Below are 20,052 nucleotides of genomic sequence, written 5' to 3'. Positions count from 1 at the left end.
AGAAGTGTAATGGCTGGTTTAAAGCTAGAATGTACAGTTGGCTGCTTGGACTGACCATATCAAAATTATAGTTTTAAGCAAACACTGTATAGCCTCATGGTTATATTGGGTTCTGATGGGGTACAACAGTTGAACTAAGCTCATGAGGCATTTAAGTCCAAAAATGAATGTAGCAACTGAGGATTCTAGCTTTAACATTTGACGGGACTTTAACTTAAATTAATATAACCCCCAGCCTTATATAATCATTTCATCACAGTTTGAGATTAACTACTTCTGTAAAGATTAGTAATATCCTGTTAAATATTATGCTATTATGTTAGTGGGTTCCTTTTCCAAAATGTTGCCCATTCAGTCACAAAATATATCTTCAGCCCACCCTTAAATTTGGCATGTTAGTAAAACATGAACACCACAAAAAAGTAAATTGGGACAAAAATGTATTTTATTTTACTTATCATTTTGTGTTCCCTCTGAAGCACTTGCCCTAGGAGATCAAGTAATGAAGGAGAAAAAACCAAATACATTTAACTCAAGCACCTCCTTTCCCCACTCCTCTCAAAAACAAAGTACGTAAGCTCAATTCCAATCAACCCCTAGGCACTTCAAGTAGATCTGAAAGGATCAGATACTGCAGGTACAGTATACACAATTTGGTAGCAACTCCATCTGGCCCTCTGATACACCAATCCAATCCTTTTAGGTCTACAGAAGTGCCAAGCAGATATAATCTAGGGATCGATTTGAAATGTGAATATAGGTGTAGGACAAGACAGGTGCCCAGTCCAAGGCAGGTCCACACACATCCATTCTACTACACACACAGAATGGGAACATGCCAACGCCAAAATTGAAAAGATGGGGGGATATTCTTTAACGCACTTTTCTACAAATAAACTTTTAGAAGAGATCTAGAGGAGTCTTTGAAAATAAGTAGAGAAGGCCAACCGTTTTCAGGTACAGTTGTAAGTATTCATTAGCAGGAAGGAAGTGAACCACTTCCAACCAATGAGAAACAGTGATTACGGATGGCATGAATTGAATACCGTATGACTAGGGCCAGGGGTTTCTCCCACCTATGACACCTGACTAGGAAATCCTTTGGCCCCTTGTTAAGAGTGTTTGTCAGGTCATGTCGTTATCAAAAACATCCTGGCCTTGACTAGGATTATGGACTATTACTTGATTAACAATTTCCAAGTTCGCAACTACAAGTATGGCAATATTTGCAAGGACTAAAACAAATCTAGTTTGTTTGTGACAAAGAACAAACTCTGGCCGACCAGTGTCAAGAATAATGGTTATTGCACATTATTCAAACTGGAAAATAAGCTTTTGGAATTAGTCTTTCAGAAGAAATGTGAGCAACTAGTTGAGTTCATAACCAAGTGTGAATGTGTGAAGAAATGGGAAAAACATCGATTAGGTTGCAAGACAGGCATGGTATGCTTTGTCTTATGACTTGTTAGCCTGCTACAAATATACAACAGAACTAGCCAATTGATTCTAGACGAAACGTTAAACTAAGAGAAAACAGGTGAAGGTGCAGTATTCACAAAACTTATATAAACTCCAGTGTCTGCTGGTTTTCACTAATCATTGGCAAATGACTGGTCAATTGATCAATTAAAGCTGATGATTGCAGTCACCTCACCTGGTTTCCTGTCTTAATCAAAAACCTGATGAAAAGGTAGGATTAAGTTTGGGCCGAGTCCAAACTTAAGAAAATTCATAACTCAAACTTTCTCAACAAACATGCATTGATTATCAATGGAAGATTTTTTGAGGAAGTCTGAGTTGTGTGCCCTCATCTCAAGTTAGTATTATGCCAATAGAGACCAGAGGAGCGTTGACAATCTGAGCACCACTGAAGAGGACAGCCACTATGTGCAGAGCCACATACTGTATGGTCAACCAGCACTCCATCGGATCCACAGTTCCATAGCACAGAGACATTCACGAAAACAACAAACTTCATCCAGAACCATGAACAATATACATTTGTGAATTCCCGGTAGGCAGCTAACAACTGGCAGGGCGTACATAATGATCATTCAAAATCAATATTTACACCAAATCTAAAATAATTGTTTCTCCTTTTCAAAAAAAATTGCCTACTGGTATTTTTCTGCATTGTGGCGTTTTTAAAAATACCCCTCTACTGCCCAAAATATACAAAATAAAAGCCACCACTGCTTCTATTCAGACATTTTGCCAGTAGAAATAGCTGCTTCACATTATCCCTTAGCCTCTCTTGACTGAAAGGCGATCTGACTGAGAGCTGTCTCTTTAAGACAGAATCTCTGTGTTAGCCTCATACAGAGTAGACCAACAAAGTAGATCTACATGGTCTGGCCCCGGGTGAACCTGGAAACAAATTCAATTCAAAACAGATGTTTGGCAGTCAGTGGTAATCAAAGTGCCAGACAACATTGGGTGCAGTAAAAGTTACTTGCACATCTTCTTTCAACGAAACGCCTCTACCATGATTTTGTGAAACTGTGAATTACCATGGACAGAACATAACTTTATCGCACCTAAAAACTATGAAAGACAAATCAAATTTGGAGCCACTCTTTCTCTAAGTCCTTGCTTGAGTCCCCTAAAATCCTGTGACATAAGATAACAGAAATGATTAAATTAGTGAAAATGGCTGAATATGGCTGAGTGCCTGTGGATGATTTCATGGGGTCTCTGGATCGTTTGTTCTATCAGTTTCTGCCTCCTCCTCTCCTTTCCTGTGTTTCCTGTCATGTTTGTATTTGTCCACATAGGCTTTGACCAGGTTGGCCACTTTCACTGGGTTGATCTCTCCACTCTTACTGTGGCAGACCTGGAATCACAATGGGAAAACAAATGATATACAAATTAGAGAAGCAATTTACAAACAGTCAAATTATTTTATTTTTAATCCACTGTGAAACAAGGGCTGCATTCCAAACACTTAAAAGACACACCCTATCCTCTCAGCCCTCAAATTAAGTGGACACTTCTGATGACGTATCATGACATCTGACGTGTTTACACTTGCAGGACAAGGGGCGAGGGAGGAAGGAATGATTTTTAAAAGGACCACCCTTGCCCGGAAATTCGTCACTTGTTCATCCCTTGATGATTGTGTTTTCAGCCACCGGTAGCTTGTGGGTGCTTTATATGCACTACAGTCAATTATGATTGCATGTCTACTTATATTAACTATTGAATTATTAATATACGCCTACTGTATGATAGCTAGCAAATGAATTAGCTAACTAATGTTAGCCTGCCTAGCTGGAACTGCTGAAGAAAAATGTTTTATTTCTACAATTTCCAAAACAAAAACATAATTATTTTTACTAGACGTGTTTGTGCCGTCATGTGCATTAGTAGCACAATTTCTAACCTTTTTACTTACACTTGTATGTTGACTTCTCCATATTGACATTGAGGTTTTAAGTTTTGGCTGACTTAGTAGATGTACAATCATCGCATAAGGCGAGGGTAAGTGGATGACGGTGTGTCTTTTATGAGTTTGAAACACAGCCACAGGCTGTCGTTCGTCATGTACTGCAAGAATTAGTGGAAGACTCAGTTGATTCTTGTAAATCTAAAGTCTCATATTGCACAGGTTGAGACAAGCCCCTACATCAACCAATGAAAGACACCGGATCTAAAGATTTACTCCCATGATAAACATCTTTGGTTTCATTATTATGTGCATGTTCTCCAGTTCCCGTAAAAATTCATTTTAATTCGGAATTGCATACCACATGACACAATTTGATCCAATTATCAGGTCTACCTTCTGGACAGCCTTGCGTACGATTTCCTTGTACTCGTCCTTCGTGATGTCTTTCTTCTGGTAGAAGGGTTTGATTGCCAGTTTCACCTCCTTTATGGCTCTCTCCTGCATGTGAAGCTTCTTTATGTACTGAGGATAGACATCGGTGATTAGTCAACATACACTACTACACTATGAAGGGGACTGGTCATTTGTTGTCAAGAAGCATATAAGGACATATATATATAGTGCATTCAGAAAGTATTCAGACCCCTTGACTTTTTCCAAATATTGTTACGTTACAGCCTTATTCTAAAATGGATTAAATTGTTTTTTTCCTTCATCAATCTACACACAATACCCCATAATGACAAAGCAAAAAACAATGGACATTTCAATCAATTTTAGAATAAGGCTGTAACATAACAAAATGTGGAAAAGGTAAATGGGTGTGAATACTTTCTGAATCCACTGTATACACATAGATATCACCGAAGTGTGCATTGATACATTTGAAGACCATCATGGTCTTTCTCTCAGACTCACATTATCGTTTCTGGAAGCATCATCCTCTCCTAGGGCTTCATTGGGTTCCCCCTGCACAGGTTTGGAGAGCCCAACTTGTGGTAGGCTGTTGGAGCTGGAAAGTGCACTGGGGAGCACTAGAGACACACTGGCCCTCTTGGTGCTCTGAACCTTGGGGTCAGTGAGTGATGTATTACCCAAGGCGGCCTCCTATGGGTGGGAAGGTTAACTGACTATGGGTGAATCCCAATTTGAGATGTGTGTGCAAGTTAAATGTTCACATAAGAATTACAAAGATTTTAGGTGTTGGTAAATTACAGTACAATATTAACATTTTTATTTTAACTATTGTATTTCATGTTCTTAAGTCACAACAGCAATATTACCTAACTAAACTAAATTACAAGCATTTCGCTACACTCACATTAACATCTGCTAACCATGTGTATGTGACAAAAAAAACATTTATTTGATAATAAAATAAACATTGGCATAAATCTCAAACATCTATTGTCTCATCGAGACGTAGCAGGAAAAATGTTATTGTGCTGTTATTCCCAGCACATAAAAGCCTCTGACGTGTAACATTCCTCCGTTCTAAAGTTTCTATTTCCCAAGTAAGGCTTCTACTTTCATTTCACTGTGAAACGCTGCTTTATCAGTTTCAGTTTCAGTCACATGAGCTCTCAAAAGACCCATGTGATCGGCAATGGCTTTACGCTGACAGCCACAACAACTGCTCTCCGAGTAAAAGAAAACACAGACTGCCACCCTGTGGCCTGTCAGGAGAGATGCATGTTAATTACAGAAACATTTTGTGCTGAATGTTTTGGAGCACTAAATCACAGATATCTGTAAAGATCAACAGTACGTCTACTTTATATTATTGATATGACCAGCCGGCAGTATGATGCTGTGACTAGGTGCCATTTCATAGTGAATTCCATACTGATTGATCATAACCAAAGTTCCCTCTAAACTAGACCCTAGACACGGAGAGAAGCACGATACTGAACTTCACTCAACTTTATAGTTTCCCTTTACTGTTGAAATTGTGATCAACTCAACGTAATATTAGCCACTTTCCTTGCAACATATCGAAACAAAACGATATATGCAAGAGATGTTGCTGTTCGCAGAACGCTTCGGAGTAGGTTTATATTGCGCAGCCTATTCTCTACAGTCTACACAGACCAGTGCTGCGGCATTACCAAGCAGAGCTGCAGTAGGCCTATATGCAACTAGGCCATTGCCACATATTGAGCTGTGCCATTTACATTGTACTGGACTGTTTTTACAGCTGTAGTCTTGAGTAGATGCGTTCGTTTTGAGATCAAAGTAAGAGCTGCATGCAGCCATGTATGCACATTTTGTTAATATCCTTTGTCAGTTAGTGAGTTATTAGCCCAGTTATATATTGCTGACTACAAGAACACAAAACGTGTACATTTCTAGACTTCTTTGAAAAGCGGGTTAAGTAAAGAGCTTTTTTTTGGTCTTAAAGGGCCGTTGTATTTTGAGACAGCCAAATAGCCAATAGGCAGAGGGTAGCATAATGTGTCTGATTCTCTGTAATAATGGTATGGAAATAATAATACATTTTATTTTGTAAAGTGGTTTTCTGCATCAAACAACAAAATTTTCAGTCACCTCCTTGTCTGAAGGACAAGTGGATAAATAGGTTAGTGTCCAGCCATGCATGTTTTTTTCTAAAGTCTCATGGAATGTAGGCCTACATTGTAGGCTGAATGATAGAACAGCTATTTCCATGTTAAAATGGGATGCATTTTGTCCATTGTTTTTGATGGTAGGCCACTCTGGTAGACATACATTATCATCAAAAAGCCACAGTAGCCTACTTGACCAGTATAAAAACAAACTTAAAGCGGGTACAGCCTCAGTGTTCACAGTAAACGCGCGCTGGAAGTTGCACAGAATTTGAACTCAGTAGACCTGAAATTTGCTCAGTGTCAAAAAAAAAGAGAGGGAAAACATTGATCATATCTACACTGAACAAAAATATAAACGCAACGTGCAACAATTTCAAAGAGTTTACTGAGTTAGAGTTCAAATAAGGAAATCAGTCAATTCAAATAAATACATTTCACATGACTGAGCTGGGGTGCAGCCATGGGCCCACCCACTTGGCAGCCAGGCCCAGCCAATCAGAATTCGAGACATCTGTGGCAAAACTGTGTGACAAAATAGCACATTTAAAGTGGCCTTTTATTGCCCCCAGCACAAGGTGCACCTGTGTAATGATCATGCTGTTTAATCAGCTTCTTGATATGCCACACCTTGGATGGATTATCTTGGCAAAAGATAAATGCTCACAAAACAGGGATGTAAACAAATTTGTGCACAACATTTGAGAGGAATAAGCTTTTTGTGAGTACGACATTTCTGGGATTTTTAGTTCAGCTCATGAAACCAACACTTTACATGTTGCGTTTATATTTTTGTTCAGTGCAGATATTAGCAGGAAAGAAAGGCAGCATACAGCAGTAGAGGCCTGAAGCACAAAATAGTTATCTAGGTGAGTAGGCACGAATGCATCTATGTTTCTGAGAAGTAAGGAAGAGGTGTGTATGTGACGAGGTGGCTGAGCCATACCTGATTGGAAGCCTGGGCGGAGGAGGCAGGTCTGCGAGCTCCCTCCTGTTTGAGCTTCAGTTTGTAGAGGGCCAGCTCTGAGACAGAGAAAACACACACCCTATGACCCTCTCTGTGTTATGTTAATTAGAGGTAGTTTCTGAACCGGAGTCAAACAGCTGACTAGAAAAACATTAAAGGGCTCTGATTGGGTCAATCCAGATTGTGGTAGGCTAAAATTGTATACAAAATTAATTAAGTTTCTTTGTCATATGCACAGGAACACTTGGTGTACACAGTACAATGACATGCTTACATGGAGGTTCACCTCTCAACAACGCAACAACAATAATAGAAAAGGTAGAATATTTGAAAATGTACAATAATACTCACTACTACCAGTCTTCTCTGGCTGTGGTCCATCTGGTTCCTGTAGGTTCCAGGTGACTCTCTTCGCCGAGGGTTTGGCTTTAACACCTGGCGTGACTGTCTTCACCTCTTCGCCCTCCTTCGCCTCTTTAACCTCAGCCTCCCCTTTCTCTCCTCCTGGCTCTGCTTTCTCACTCTTCACATAGTCCAGACTGTCCAGCATCATGTCCACGTCCATGTCATCAAGTTCATAGTCGGAATGCTCCTCTACTTCTTCCTTCACTGGGATGGTTTGGACAGATGGAGGGGTCTCTGTGAGGGCCTTTGGTACTAGAGGCAGGGATGGGGCCACCTGCTGGCCGGCTGTAGTCACTGCAGCCTGAGAAGGAGCAGGGACAGGGTTGGTGCGGAGTGTTGAGAAGCTGGGGCTGGGTTGGCCTGTGGGGGGAACAGTGATGATGGAGGTCAGTTGTTGAGGCAGCTCAGGCCAGATGGGCTCAGTCTTGGTTTCCTTTAATACCTGGTCTTTTTGTTCGGTTATGTCTGAGGTGGGGAGGGCGCACACCTCATTTATGGAGGGGGGAGGTTTTTCCTTTTTGATCTCCTTGTGCTCTTGCAAGTCCTTGAACTCGCTGAACATTGACAGAGGTTTTTCTTCCTTGATTGGTTTACTATCCAGTGATTCTTCAAACATATCAAAGGCAGGCAGTATCTCTTTTTTGATTTCTTTGAGCAGCTTCGACTCTTTGAGCAGTTTTGCTGAGAGAGAGGCGTGCTTCTCTGTTCTAAATTCATTGCCGTCACTCTCCTTTTTCACCTGGCAGACAGAGAGGACAGAGTGAGGTTTGAGTCCTGAAGAAGAAGGCATCTCTTGTTTGATCTCTCGCTCTTTTCTGTCTTCTTCAGCCTCTCTCTCCTCTTTCAGAGTAAGCACTTTCTCTTTTATCTTCTCTTTCTGTTCTTCTAGCTCTTTGGAGGAGGTGGTTGAGAAAGACCCTGGTCTGTGTGTTCCCTGTGACGACCCCTCTTCTTTTCTCCTCTCTCTGGACCGCGACCTGGACCTCGGCCTCTTCTTGTCTTTTGACCGCACATCAAACCTGTTTTTTGACCCAGAGGATGATGGTTGTGATCGTGAGTGGTCTTTCCTCCTCTCCCTGGACCTGGACCGCGAGCGAGACTGCGAGTGACCTCGCTTCTTGGCATTTGATGGCCGACCCTTCTCTCTCTCACTTCCTCTGCTGTCGTTCCTCTCCCTGCTCCCCATCTTCTGCTTCCTACTCTGGGACCGCTCTCTGCTGCTGGAGCCGGACCCTGACCTCGACCTAAATCAAAATAATAATATGAGTTATTATAATAACAGTATATACTAGAATACATTTCATAATTTATTATATTATTATTAAAAGCCCACAAAATCACTGCACACAGAATTTACATTATCACAGAATTACATTAGTACCTGGAGCGCCTCCTGTCTTTGGAGAGCGAGCATGACCGTCTCTTCTTCTTGCGAGACCTCTCAGAGGTCTCAGAAGTGGAGCTGTCTGATGGAGAACAAAGCAGTCTCCTCTCCCTCGATTCTGAACGCCTGGACCTTCTCTCACCCCCCTCTTCTCCTCTCTTACCCTCCTTGTCTCCCCTCTTCCTCCCTTGCTGCTCCGGGGCCTTGTCTCCTCTTCTCCTGCCTGCCTCCGGGCTGTTTGAGGTGGACCCCCGTTCCGTGGAAGACTCCCCACCTTTGGATGTTTTCCTCCCATGGCCTGAGGGCCTGGAGTTTGATTTAGACCTGGACAGGGACTTGGGGGGGCTGTCCTGGGGCTCTGACTTGATCTCGGTCTTCACCATCTTGTTGCTGTGGTGGCTGGAAGCTGAGCTGGATGAGAAATGATCAGTCTTCTGGCTCTGGGGCTCTCGATTCTTGCCCCCTTGTTCTTTTCTCTCCTTCTTCCCAGGGACATGGCTCTGGGACAGGGGTGTGCTGGTGCCAGTCATCCCAGATCTGGGTGCGTTGTGTGGGCCGTGACCAGGCTTTGCCGTGTCTGCCTCGCTCTTCACATCCAGAACTTCTCCTGAGCCCTCATCCCTCTCCAGTGACACCCTATTTTCCAGTGCCTCAGCTTTCACCTGGTAGATGGTACATTCCTTGTGCGCCATGGATGGTTTCCCCCCAGCATGGCTCTCTCCTTCACTTTCTGAGGCGTTGGAGTCTGAGCCTGTTGGGTGGAAGGGGTCGTATATATCCCCCTCCTCCTCTTTGACCTGTGTGTGTGAGGTGGCCAGGGGCCTCTGTTTGCTGCTGCGCTCCTCTCTTCTCCTCTTCACCGCCTCTTCTTCCGTGGACAGTGGTTCTTGACTGTTGCCGGTGGCAAACATTGCTGAGGCGTTGTTAAGCTGTCGGGCGTGCCACGCATTCCCACTGGCATTGATCCGGAAGCACACCGTGGATGCCAATGCCGGGTTGGCTGGGGAATCAGAGGAAGAGGAAAAGGAGCTGGAGAAGGCAGACGAAGAGCCTGCTTGCTCTGGTCTCTGTCTCTGTGTCTGGCCCTCTGTCCTGCCCTGCTGCTGCTGATCCACCCTTGGCTGCCTACCCCTGTTCCCACCCAGGCTGTTTACACAGGCCTCAGGGAAGCCATTACCATTAGCACGGCTACTACTACCCCCCCTACTGACACTGCCATTCGTTAGCCCACCACTCTCCCGTTTTATCTTTGGTATCCTGGGAAGCACCGATACTGGTGCTTCCCATACTGGTTTAGGGGCAGCCTTCTTAGCCTGGGGCTGTGGTGGCACGGTCTCCCTCCCTCTAGACCGAGAGTCTGGGGTAGGAGTGGTGGTAGAGGTGGCTTCCCTCTGGGTCCTATGGGGAAGTTGTACACCAGTGGCCCCCCAGTGGCTCTGTCCAAGACTTGGGCTGGGTCTGGGAGGCGGGGAAGTCTGGCTGTGGCTGGCCGGGCAAGGGGATGGGGGGGTGAGAGGGGACGAGCAGGGCCCTGGGGAGCTGAGGGAGGGCCTGTTCAGGGGGCTACAGGAGGGTCCCACCCCCAGGTCTCCGTTAGTGGGAAGAGAGAGGGAGCTGACTGCTTCTGGGTTAGGGGACATCCCTGAGTGGTTCTGGGCTACTGATTCACCAGAGCTGCTGCTCCTACTGCTGCCCAGCCTGGACGAAGATGACACACCCACTACAATACAAACACAAGACATCCATTTACTAACCCTTATTCTGCTGTTTAACACAGAATCCAACATGAATGATAGACAAGCAATAAAACTAGGGCTGTCCCCAACTATAAAAAAAATATTGGTCGACGAGTGTTGTCCTGTTCCTGTCGAAATGTTTAAACGTATTTTTCCATATATAGACAGACCCCACCCCCCATGTGTTTGAATAAAACCAACTATATATGCACTGAGCTTGTCTGATGCTTTAAGCACACGGTTTGATTAAATAATTAAGACACACAAATTACTCAAGAAAGAACCCAATGGTCACGTGGTTAAAAAAAAAGTGACAGTGTGCCTGCGTGACTGGCGCACGTTGTCTCCATCTCCTCCCTACTGCAGCGAAAAAGCACCACAGCATTTTAGTTTCTAACTGAAAAGTTCTGTTACCTACAGTTGAAGTCGGAAGTTTACATAGTCTTAGGTCGGAGTCGTTGAAAAATTAGTTTTAATCACTCCACAAATTTCTTGTTAACAAACTATAGTTTTGGCAAGTCGGTTAGGACATCTACTTTGTGCATGACAAGTACTTTTTCCAACAATTGTTTACGGACAGATTATTTCACTTAATCACAATTCCAGTGGGTCAGAAGTTCACATACACTAAGTTGACTGTGCCTTTAAACAGCTTGGAAAATTCCAGAAAATGATGTCATGGCTTTAGAAGCTTCTGATAGGCTAATTGACAACATTTGAATCAATTGAAGGTGTACCTGTGGATGTATTTCAAGGCCTACCTTCAAACTCAGTGCCTCTTTGCTTGACATCATGTGAAAATCAAAAGAAATCAGCCAAGACATCAGAATTTTTTTTGTAGAACACAAGTCTGGTTCATCTTTGGGAGCAATTTCCAAATGCCTGAAGGTACCACGTTCATCTGTACAAACAATAGTACGCAAGTTTAAACACCACAGGACCACGCAGCCATCATACCGCTCAGGAAGGAGACGCGTTCTGTTTCCTAGAGATGAACGTATTTTGGTGCGAAAAGTGCAAATCAATCCCAGAACAGCAGCAAAGGACGTTGTGAAGATGCTGGAGGAAACAGGTACAAAAGTATCTATATCCACAGTAAAACGAGTCATATATATTGACATAACCTGAAAGGCCGCTCAGCAAGGCAGAAGCCACTGCTCCAAAACCACCATAAAAAAAACAGACTACGGTTTGAAACTGCACATGGGGACAAAGATAGTACTTTTTGGAGAAATGTCCTCTGGTCTGATGAAACAAACATAGAACTGTTTGGCCATAATGACCATTGTTATGTTAGGAGGAAAAAAGGTGAGGCTTGCAAGCCAAAGAACACCATCCCAACCGTGAAGCATGGGGGTGGCAGCATCATGTTGTGGGGGTGCTTTGCTGCAGGAGGGACTGGTGCACTTCACAAAGATGGCATCATGAGGCAGAAAAATTATGTGGATATATTGAAGCAACATCTCAGTCAGGAAGTTAAAGCTTGGTCGCAAACGGGTCTTCCAAATGGACAATGACCTCAAGCATACTTCCAAAGTTGTGGAAAAATGGTTTAAGGACAACAAAGTCAAGGTATTGGAGTGGCCATCACAAAGCCCTGACCTCAATCCTATAGAAAACTTGTGGGCAGAACTGAAAAGCCGTGTGTGAGCAAGGAGTCCTACAAGCCTGACTCAGTTACATCAGCTCTGTCAGGAGGAATGGGCCAAAACTTATTGTGGGAGGCTTGTGGAAGGCTACCCGAAACATTTGACCCAAGTTAAACAATTTGATGGCAATGCTACCAAATACTAATTGAGTGTATGTAAACTTCTGACCCACTGGGAATGTGATGAAAGGAATAAAAGCTGAAATAAATCACTCTTCTATTATTCTGACATTTCACATTTTTTAAATAAAGTGGTGATCCTAACTGACCTAAGACAGGGAATTCTTAATGGATTAAATGTCAGGAATTGAAAAACTGAGTTTAAATGTATTTGGCTAAGGTGTATGTAAACTTCCGTCTTCAACTGTATACATACAAAAAAATATGGGGGATTGGAAATGATGCAGACAATTACATTGATGGAAGCAACAATCTATCCGCAATATTAAAGTTGATCTACCCACTAAAACCTCAGCAACGAAGTGGTAGGCCACACAATCTCGCAGAACGGGACCACGAGTGCTGAAGCACCTAAAAATCGTCTGTCCTCGGTTGCAACACTCACTACAGAGTTCCAAAATGCCTCTGGATGCAACGTCATCACAATAACTGTTCGTCTGGAGGTTCATGAAATGGGTTTCCATGGCCGAGCAGCCGCACACCAGCCTAAGATCTGGAGCAGTGGAAACGCGTTCTTTGGAGTGATGAATGCTTCACCATCTGGCAGTCCAACGGACGAATCTGGGTTTGGCGGATGCTAAGAGAACGCTACCTGCCCCAATGCATAGTCATAACTGTAAAGTTTGGTATAGGAGGAATAATGGTCTGGGGCTGTTTTTCATGGTTCGGGTTAGGCCCCTTAGTTCCAGTGAAGGGAAATCTTAACGCTACGCTACAATGACACACTCAACAATTCTATACTTCCAACTTTGTTGGAACTTTTGGGGAAGGCCCTTTTTCTGTTTCAGCATGACAATGTTACCGTGCACAAAGTAAGGCTCATACAGAAAGGGTTTGTGAGATCGGTGTGGAAGAACTTGAGTGGCCTGCACAGAGCCCTGACCTAAACCCCATCGAACACCTTTGGGATGAATTGGAATACCTACTGCTAGCCAGGCCTAATTGCCGAACATCAGTGCCCGACCTCACTAATGCTCGTGGCTGAATGGAAGCAAGTCCCTGCAGCAATGTTCCAACATCTAGTGGAAAGCCCTCCCAGAAGAGTGGAGGCTGTTATAGCAGCAAAGGGGGACCAACTCCATATTAATGCCCATGATTTTGGAATGAGCAGGTGTCAACATACCTTTGGTCATGTAGTGTATATATATGGATGATTAATAAAGCCAGGCACATTTAACTGTTAGATTATTGATTATAGACCTAATTAAGTTGGTTTGCCCTCTCCTCAATTTGCTTAGACAATCAGGCTAAGCCCTATTCGCAATGGGACTAGTATTAATAGAGAACGTTGGTTATGTAATTATTACCCCAGAATATCCATTATTCCAGAGGACGATTCGGATGGGATTTGTTCTTTCTAAACTGCCCCATGTAATTACTTTTTCCAATAAAATGACAGTTATGACGGAAGCCTGGAGGTGTTTTTCTAGACGTGAAGATATTTCAACAAGTCGAGACGATAACAGGTTACACTGATAACTCCAGCTTGGCTCCTAAGTTCCTAAACCATACCAAACCATCTTTGGTATAGTGTTGCCATAATATTTTAATTGAGGAAGTGTGATCGTAGGATATTTTAGCGATCTGCAGTAGACGTCCTAAATGCCCCACAGCCTTCAGACGTGAGCTAAACAGTGCACTTGCACTTGAGATGCATTTTAAGGCTATGGATGCGAAGGTGAACTTTTAGGTCACGTTTAGGTCAGTTGTATGCTGCTTTAAGATCTATTAACAGCAAGGGTTACATTGAATAGGTGTAATATTTTTTACTGGTGCATTTGGCAATATGCTATTCATATGCACAAAACATATGAACAAAAGCAATCACTGTGAAAGTTGATGCATGTAGGCCCTTCATATATATATATACACATGCTATGCGCAGCACTTCGTTCAATTTATCGAATCAGTTATTGTTTTCTTGCTCAAACCGTGAGCAACACCTGTCAAACTAGATGTAGATTATTCTGGCTGGAATTGTTACTCTCCTGCCATATACAAATTACTGACATGGCAGATTCAGACAGGACTAAAATGACAGATGTGGTGTTGTGCTTGTGCACATAATTACATTACCCGACCAGCCCCAGTAAAACTAATCCTGTCTGAATAGGGTTTAAGACAAGGGCTGTTTCCTCGTCTCTGCTGCTGCTGCCTCCCCCGCATTGTTCTCAATCCCAATATGCTGGTTCATTTTGCTGTTATGCACAGAGCAACATAGGGAAAGGCGCCAGTTCTACGGCACGCTGAAGATGATGTTTCAGTACTGTGGACAGCGACCATATCCATAAAATAATATTACATTTATTAGTGTTGCACCATTCTTTTTACATAATATAACCATATTGAATTTCAGTGTCATGTCTTAGAGTGATGGACTATACCATCCACGTGGCCTCCGCAATGGATTAGTCCATTGAGACAGGTACGAATCAGAGTGCGACTGCTCGACTAAAGAAATCTTGGTCGACCAACAGCCTATTGACCAAACAATCGACCAGTCAACTAAATGAGGTCAGCCCTAAATAAGATGTTCACTAGTTCTTGAATAGCCAGGTATTAGATACGGAAAACAAAAAAATAGCAGAAAAAAAGAGAAAGGACAAGGGATTGAACTGAAGAAAGGAAGAAACCCTAGCAGCCCACCTGGTTTGGTAGCCTTGAGGGATCCGTCTCTGTTGATGACCACGTCTGAGCTGTCCATCAGCAGCATGCTCTGTCCTGATAGGATGCTGCCCAGAAGGTCAGGCACTGGGGCCAACGCCGCCACCTGGGGCAGGCTTGGGCCCCGCCTACAACACCATGGCAACCACAGGTCACACATGTACCATATTGAAGGACGTAACAACATAATGTGACAACATAACATGGGAGGAGATGAGAAGGGGTACCTGGAGAGGCCAGCAGTGATTGGTCGGGCCACAGGCTGGTGCGAGCGGAGGGCAGAGCGAGATAAGCCATGCCTCTTAGCCTCCAGCAGTGATGTCATGGCCGAGGCATGCTCTTCCTCCTCTTCATTCCTGGGGTGGGATCAACAACCAATCAACATTCAAGAACAGGGTTTGAGTGCATTCCACAATTGCTTGTTATTTTCCGAGTTTCTTTTTCTTTTTTAATTCATGGTTTTGTTAAAAATTGTTGTATATATGTTCAGTGTTGTTCTGACATTAGCTGGGGATTTCCACTTCCTGGTTGAATAAAGTACTATGTTATCTTATGGTTGTGAGTTGTGCCTGTCAGTGAAGGGGTCCAAGTCAAAGGGGTCTCCATAGACAGAGAGCGAAGCAGCTCCTATGTCAGCTCTCATACTGCCCAGAGTGGTTTCTGTAGGCCGGTACACAGAGGGAAGGGATGAGCCCCATTTGGGCTTCCCTATCCCCAGGTTATGGGCTATACGACCACGAGATGTAGGCTCCTTCTTCACCACCTAGAAACACACACGCAAATACACACAGCCAGACTGAACATGAGCACTCCTATCAATCTGTTTTAGGTACTATACTTTTCCTGCTATACGTGTTAAAAATGTAAAGTCTCACCATTTTCCTTCTGGACTTGGACCTCCTCACTCTCCGTTTCCTCCTCTTCCCCCCAGTGCCTGCAGCTTTGCCCTTCTCACCCGATGACCTCTTACTACTGCCTTTCCTGCGCTTCACTGTGGGCACAGAGCAAATGCATCTATTTTAACAACCCAGATAGGCTGTGTATGTGTATGTGTGTGTGTGAGAGAGTGCGTGTGTTCACCTGTCCTGCGTCGTCGGCTGGATGGAGCACGGGGTGTGAGGTCCCGTATGTACACGGCTGTGTTGAGTCCTGCCACTACTGCGTTGATAGTGTCATCCAGCCAGGTGGACTGTGGCATCAGAAAACTGGGGGCAATCTGAGACCAAAGGTATAATGCATCACTCTACTGATTCTCGGTTGTCTATTTTGTCTATAGACAGGCTTTACTTGACATGAACTTCACAGCAGTCTGATGAGAGGCAGCCTGCAGCGTCACTATGAAGAGCCACCTCTCTCTCTGACTCTCTATTCTATTCCTGCATGTCAAATGTTACTTGGTGCAAGTAGCGCATTCAAACGAGACAAAATAACAGTCGTCATTCATCAAATGTTATGTAATACAATACTACATAGAAATACCCACCATACACATTTCAACCCATGAGGGAAAACATCATTTTTCATTCTGTATGTACATTATCATGCTGCTCAATAAACAATATTTGCTTACAGCGTTCATATCAATACTGCATATCAGTACTACAGAGTACGGGATGCTGACACTAGTGGTGAGTAGCGGAGTGAGGGAGAACAAAGAAGCCAGTAGGAAGCAACACGCCTCATGCCAAACCTGTGCAGTGCGTGCCTGGGTGATGCGGTGGCGGTTGACACTGGCGCGGACCCTCTCGCTTTGCTGGGTGCGGGCGATGGCCCGGGTGGGGCCCGTTGTGCGGGGGCGGGAGCGACTGGTTGTGGGACGGGCGCTGCTCAGACTCTCCACGTCGCTCAGTTCCTCTGAACCCCCTGAGGAGCAGGAACATTGATGAGCTCTGGGATCTTGGTAAAAGGACTGACCTGTACTGCACAATACCTGTTCTCAGGCTTTATACAAAGAGTATTGTCAACTTTTTTTCCTCAGAGGAAGACGTAATGACTCAATAGTACTGATTACTTGAATGGCGGTTGTTGGCTTGACACTCTGGGCAGAACCATTCCTCCACAGGGACAGCGTCTAGCGGGGGGGTCAGGCACTCCATGTGGTACCTTCCCATGGAGCACAGACATGATGGGTTAGAGATTAGGGGTTAACATGGACATGATCAGATCCTAAAAAAAACAGGGGTAAAAGGGTTCATTTTAATGACCAGATGGATGTATTCTGATTTGCCGATGTCATACAATCAGGAATTCATCATGAAAAATCCAAGAAAGATCAGGTGGTGTGTGTAGCTTGTGTCTCACCCTGCATCACAGCCGTCACAGAGCAGCAGTCGGTCTTCACGGTCGCTCCCCCCACACACCTCACAGCTGGTCTGTTCCAGCTCCAGGTCTATCACCTCCTCCTGGCCCTCCTTCACTGGCTTCTGCACTGTGATCTGCACTCAACCATCACCACACGCACATAGAGCAATGAGAGGAAGGTGACTGTCTGCAGCTCCCATGCAGGATCCATATTTGGATACACAATGTTTGGACCATAATGTTCTTTGCCACAAAATAAATCAAATACCCTTCATGAGAAATGCACATGCCATCTGTAGTAGCTCAAAGACATCCCCACCCCAACACATTCACAACATTAAATCATTTTCAAAGGCAAATATAAGACTTATATTCAACTACAGAAAGTCTGAACTTTAACTCACCATTTTCTGCACTTTCCCACCATAACATTTTCTCAGGTAGATGTTATTGAAGACTATTCTATCCACAGGGCAGGAGTTTGCATTCTGAGGGAAGAACAAAAACACGCTTGGAAGCACAACATTTGGACACACTTTAACATATCCTGATTGTCTGACTTAACAAAACCTTAGTTTATAGGTTTGAAAGTTAAAGCTGAGATGTGGTGACTCTTGTCCATAGTTTCAGTGATGATCATCAATTTGACAGGTTAATGTCTTCTAGTTCTTACAACAATATCATAATTTTGAGTCTGTACGAAGACTGAAGTTGGTAAAAGGCTTTGACCCCTTGACCCGTCTTCTTGCCCCCCCTGATGTCACCCACCTACCTTGGACCACTCAAGGATGCAGTCGAGGCAGAAGTAGTGTTTGCAGCTCTCTGGTGTGGCCACAGGCTGGCTGTGGAAAGAATTGAGGCAGATGGGACATTTCTCTGTGTCCTCATCTGAGCTCAGGCCTGCCAAGTCAGCAGACACTCCCCCCACTGCACCCTCCACCTCCTTCACAGCATCCTCCTCTTCATCATCTGAGAAACAAGTATGTTGTATGATCAGAGGTTATGAAACTCAAGTGGTAGGTTTATAAAAAGATACTAAAAGTGTATCATGAACCATTACCGATTCTTTCCTATGAATACAGTGGCCTACATCTCCATAACCTCTCACCATCACTATCATCCTCCTCATCTTCTTCTCCATCGAGGTGTTCTTCCTCACCACTGTCAGAAGCTCCCTCCTCAGATTCCTCCCCACCATCATCTGAGTCTTCATCTGGATGTTGATAAAGAAAAGTGGATGTACAGCCTTACAAAGTTAGCTCTCATATTCTTTCCAATAGTACTAAGATTCACTCATTAGGCTATTCATAAAATGTGGGGAAACGAGCCCATACCTGAGATTGCCCACAATGCTGGCCTTTTCCCTTTTCCGTGGGTAGCATTCCGGTTGATCAGCTCATCCTGGCTGTCCTCTTCGTCCATGGCTGAACATCAGAGAGCCTCCAGCACCAATATCTTGCTAAATCCCAAAGGCTCTGCTTAAGTGAGACTTATGAATTGTCAGTAGCTGGAAAATACATGACATTTAAATGAGTGCCACAGCTCTTCACCTGGTCCACCCGCAAACAAAGCTTTCCTGTGTACTCAGTATTGACACCTGCTACAAACAAGGACGCTTGTAGAAATATCAGATTAGCACTTCATTAAATAGCGGTATGTGAAGGAGGTATATGAAAATCAGCTAGCATGTCACAAGTCAAGTGCTACTTGAAGTGGACAGCTAGTTAGTCCATTGATAAGAGATTTAACACAAAGGTTAAAGTCTGCCAGCCATAAATAACAAGCAGACTGACAAACGAGGTAAAAATGTATACCAAGTTCTCGTTTTCAAGATTATAGTAACTGTTTAGCTTAACTAGCTAACAACTGTTGCTGCTTCAGTTTCCTCAACAACAAACACGCTGCGCGACTGTGGTGGTGCGCTGCTGTGCATACATGCTGGCTAAAAGAGTTGCCTGTTGTTACTAGGTAAACTTAAATACGCTTCGTTACCTAACTACTTACCTTATTGCAAATAAAACGTGCAATTTATGGAATATTCTTAGCTAGCTATGCAACACTAGCGAGCAATGCATGTTAGCTAGATATCCGCATTGTTTTGGAGAATAACCTGCTAACGTTAGCCTACTAGCTAACGTTACCATTATTAGCTTGAGTCTAAATATAACTTGCAAGCTCGTTATCTTCGGTGCATGTGACATTCTTATGCTATAATGTTGGTACATTAACAATTTCTCATTATTTAGGCATACTGGGGCGGCAGGTAGCCTAGTGGTTAGAGCGTGGGCCAGTAACATGAAGGTTGCTTTGATCGAATCCCCTAACTGACAAGATAAAAATGTGTTGTTCTATAGCTGAACAAGTCAATTAACCCACTGTTCCTAGGCCGTCATTGTAAATAAGATTTAGTTCTTAACTGACTTGCCTAGTTAAATAAAAAAATAAAAAATACTTCGAACATGCAAAGTGTGTTTACACCTACCCTAAACAGTTGTGAGTGACATGTTTGGCGTAATTTCTCAGTCCACGATTTTTCTTGAGTGACATCGCTGGCTGGAGTGACGGAAATGGCCGAACGCACTCTTCTTCTTCTTTGGGATTGGGCTGGTGGATCGCATACACCACCACCTACTGTACTGGAGTGTGAGGCCAATCACAGCCTACCTACATTAAATTATCTTCATTATTTCTGTTCCTCTAAGGAAGTGAAATAGAGCCCTAGACAACACTTCCCTCCCCTTTCCTCCCCTCACTACACCACCCAAACCCCTAACCCTTTCACATCATCTCTCCCTATCACACAGTTCACAAAATG

General features: G+C 43.8%; 1 protein-coding gene across 6 annotated transcripts; it reads right to left on the bottom strand.

Annotated features, from left to right (window-relative positions):
- Positions 1–423: 423 nt before the first annotated feature.
- On the bottom strand, positions 424–19,928 carry phrf1 (PHD and ring finger domains 1). Of its 6 annotated transcripts, none has more exons than XM_021600471.3 (19): positions 19,720–19,928; positions 18,572–18,744; positions 18,346–18,450; positions 18,010–18,206; positions 17,642–17,725; positions 17,238–17,371; positions 16,948–17,039; positions 16,627–16,799; positions 16,017–16,152; positions 15,812–15,927; positions 15,506–15,699; positions 15,164–15,292; positions 14,919–15,064; positions 8,706–10,428; positions 7,271–8,568; positions 6,899–6,975; positions 4,307–4,495; positions 3,782–3,910; positions 424–2,833 (listed from the first exon to the last, which is right to left on the bottom strand). In XM_021600471.3, the coding sequence occupies exons 2-19, from the start codon at positions 18,657–18,659 to the stop codon at positions 2,684–2,686; spliced, it is 5,160 nt and encodes a 1,719-aa protein (XP_021456146.3). In that variant the 5' UTR covers positions 18,660–18,744; positions 19,720–19,928; the 3' UTR covers positions 424–2,683. The 6 variants fall into 6 exon arrangements, with proteins under 6 accessions (XP_021456146.3, XP_090086559.1, XP_090086544.1 ...); XM_090230433.1 differs by having other exon boundaries at positions 4,307–4,456; XM_090230418.1 differs by having other exon boundaries at positions 16,642–16,799; positions 19,720–19,926.
- Positions 19,929–20,052: the final 124 nt, after the last annotated feature.

Source organism: Oncorhynchus mykiss, chromosome 1, assembly GCF_057628025.1.
Source record: "Oncorhynchus mykiss isolate SJ-2025 chromosome 1, ASM5762802v1, whole genome shotgun sequence".
Taxonomy (NCBI): Eukaryota; Metazoa; Chordata; class Actinopteri; order Salmoniformes; family Salmonidae; genus Oncorhynchus; species Oncorhynchus mykiss.
This window is presented reverse-complemented; position numbering and strand designations above follow the sequence as displayed.

Bases quoted from the DNA above. Each gene is read 5' to 3' on its own strand.
- phrf1 (XM_021600471.3), bottom strand. From the start codon at position 18,659: ATGGACGAAGAGGACAGCCAGGATGAGCTGATCAACCGGAATGCTACC. The intron at 6,976-7,270 runs GTGAGTATTATT...TCTCTGTCTCAG, and splicing joins GCCAGAGAAGACTGGTAGTA to AGCTGGCCCTCTACAAACTG. The intron at 3,911-4,306 runs GTGAGTCTGAGA...GTCTATCCTCAG, and splicing joins ATGCTTCCAGAAACGATAAT to TACATAAAGAAGCTTCACAT.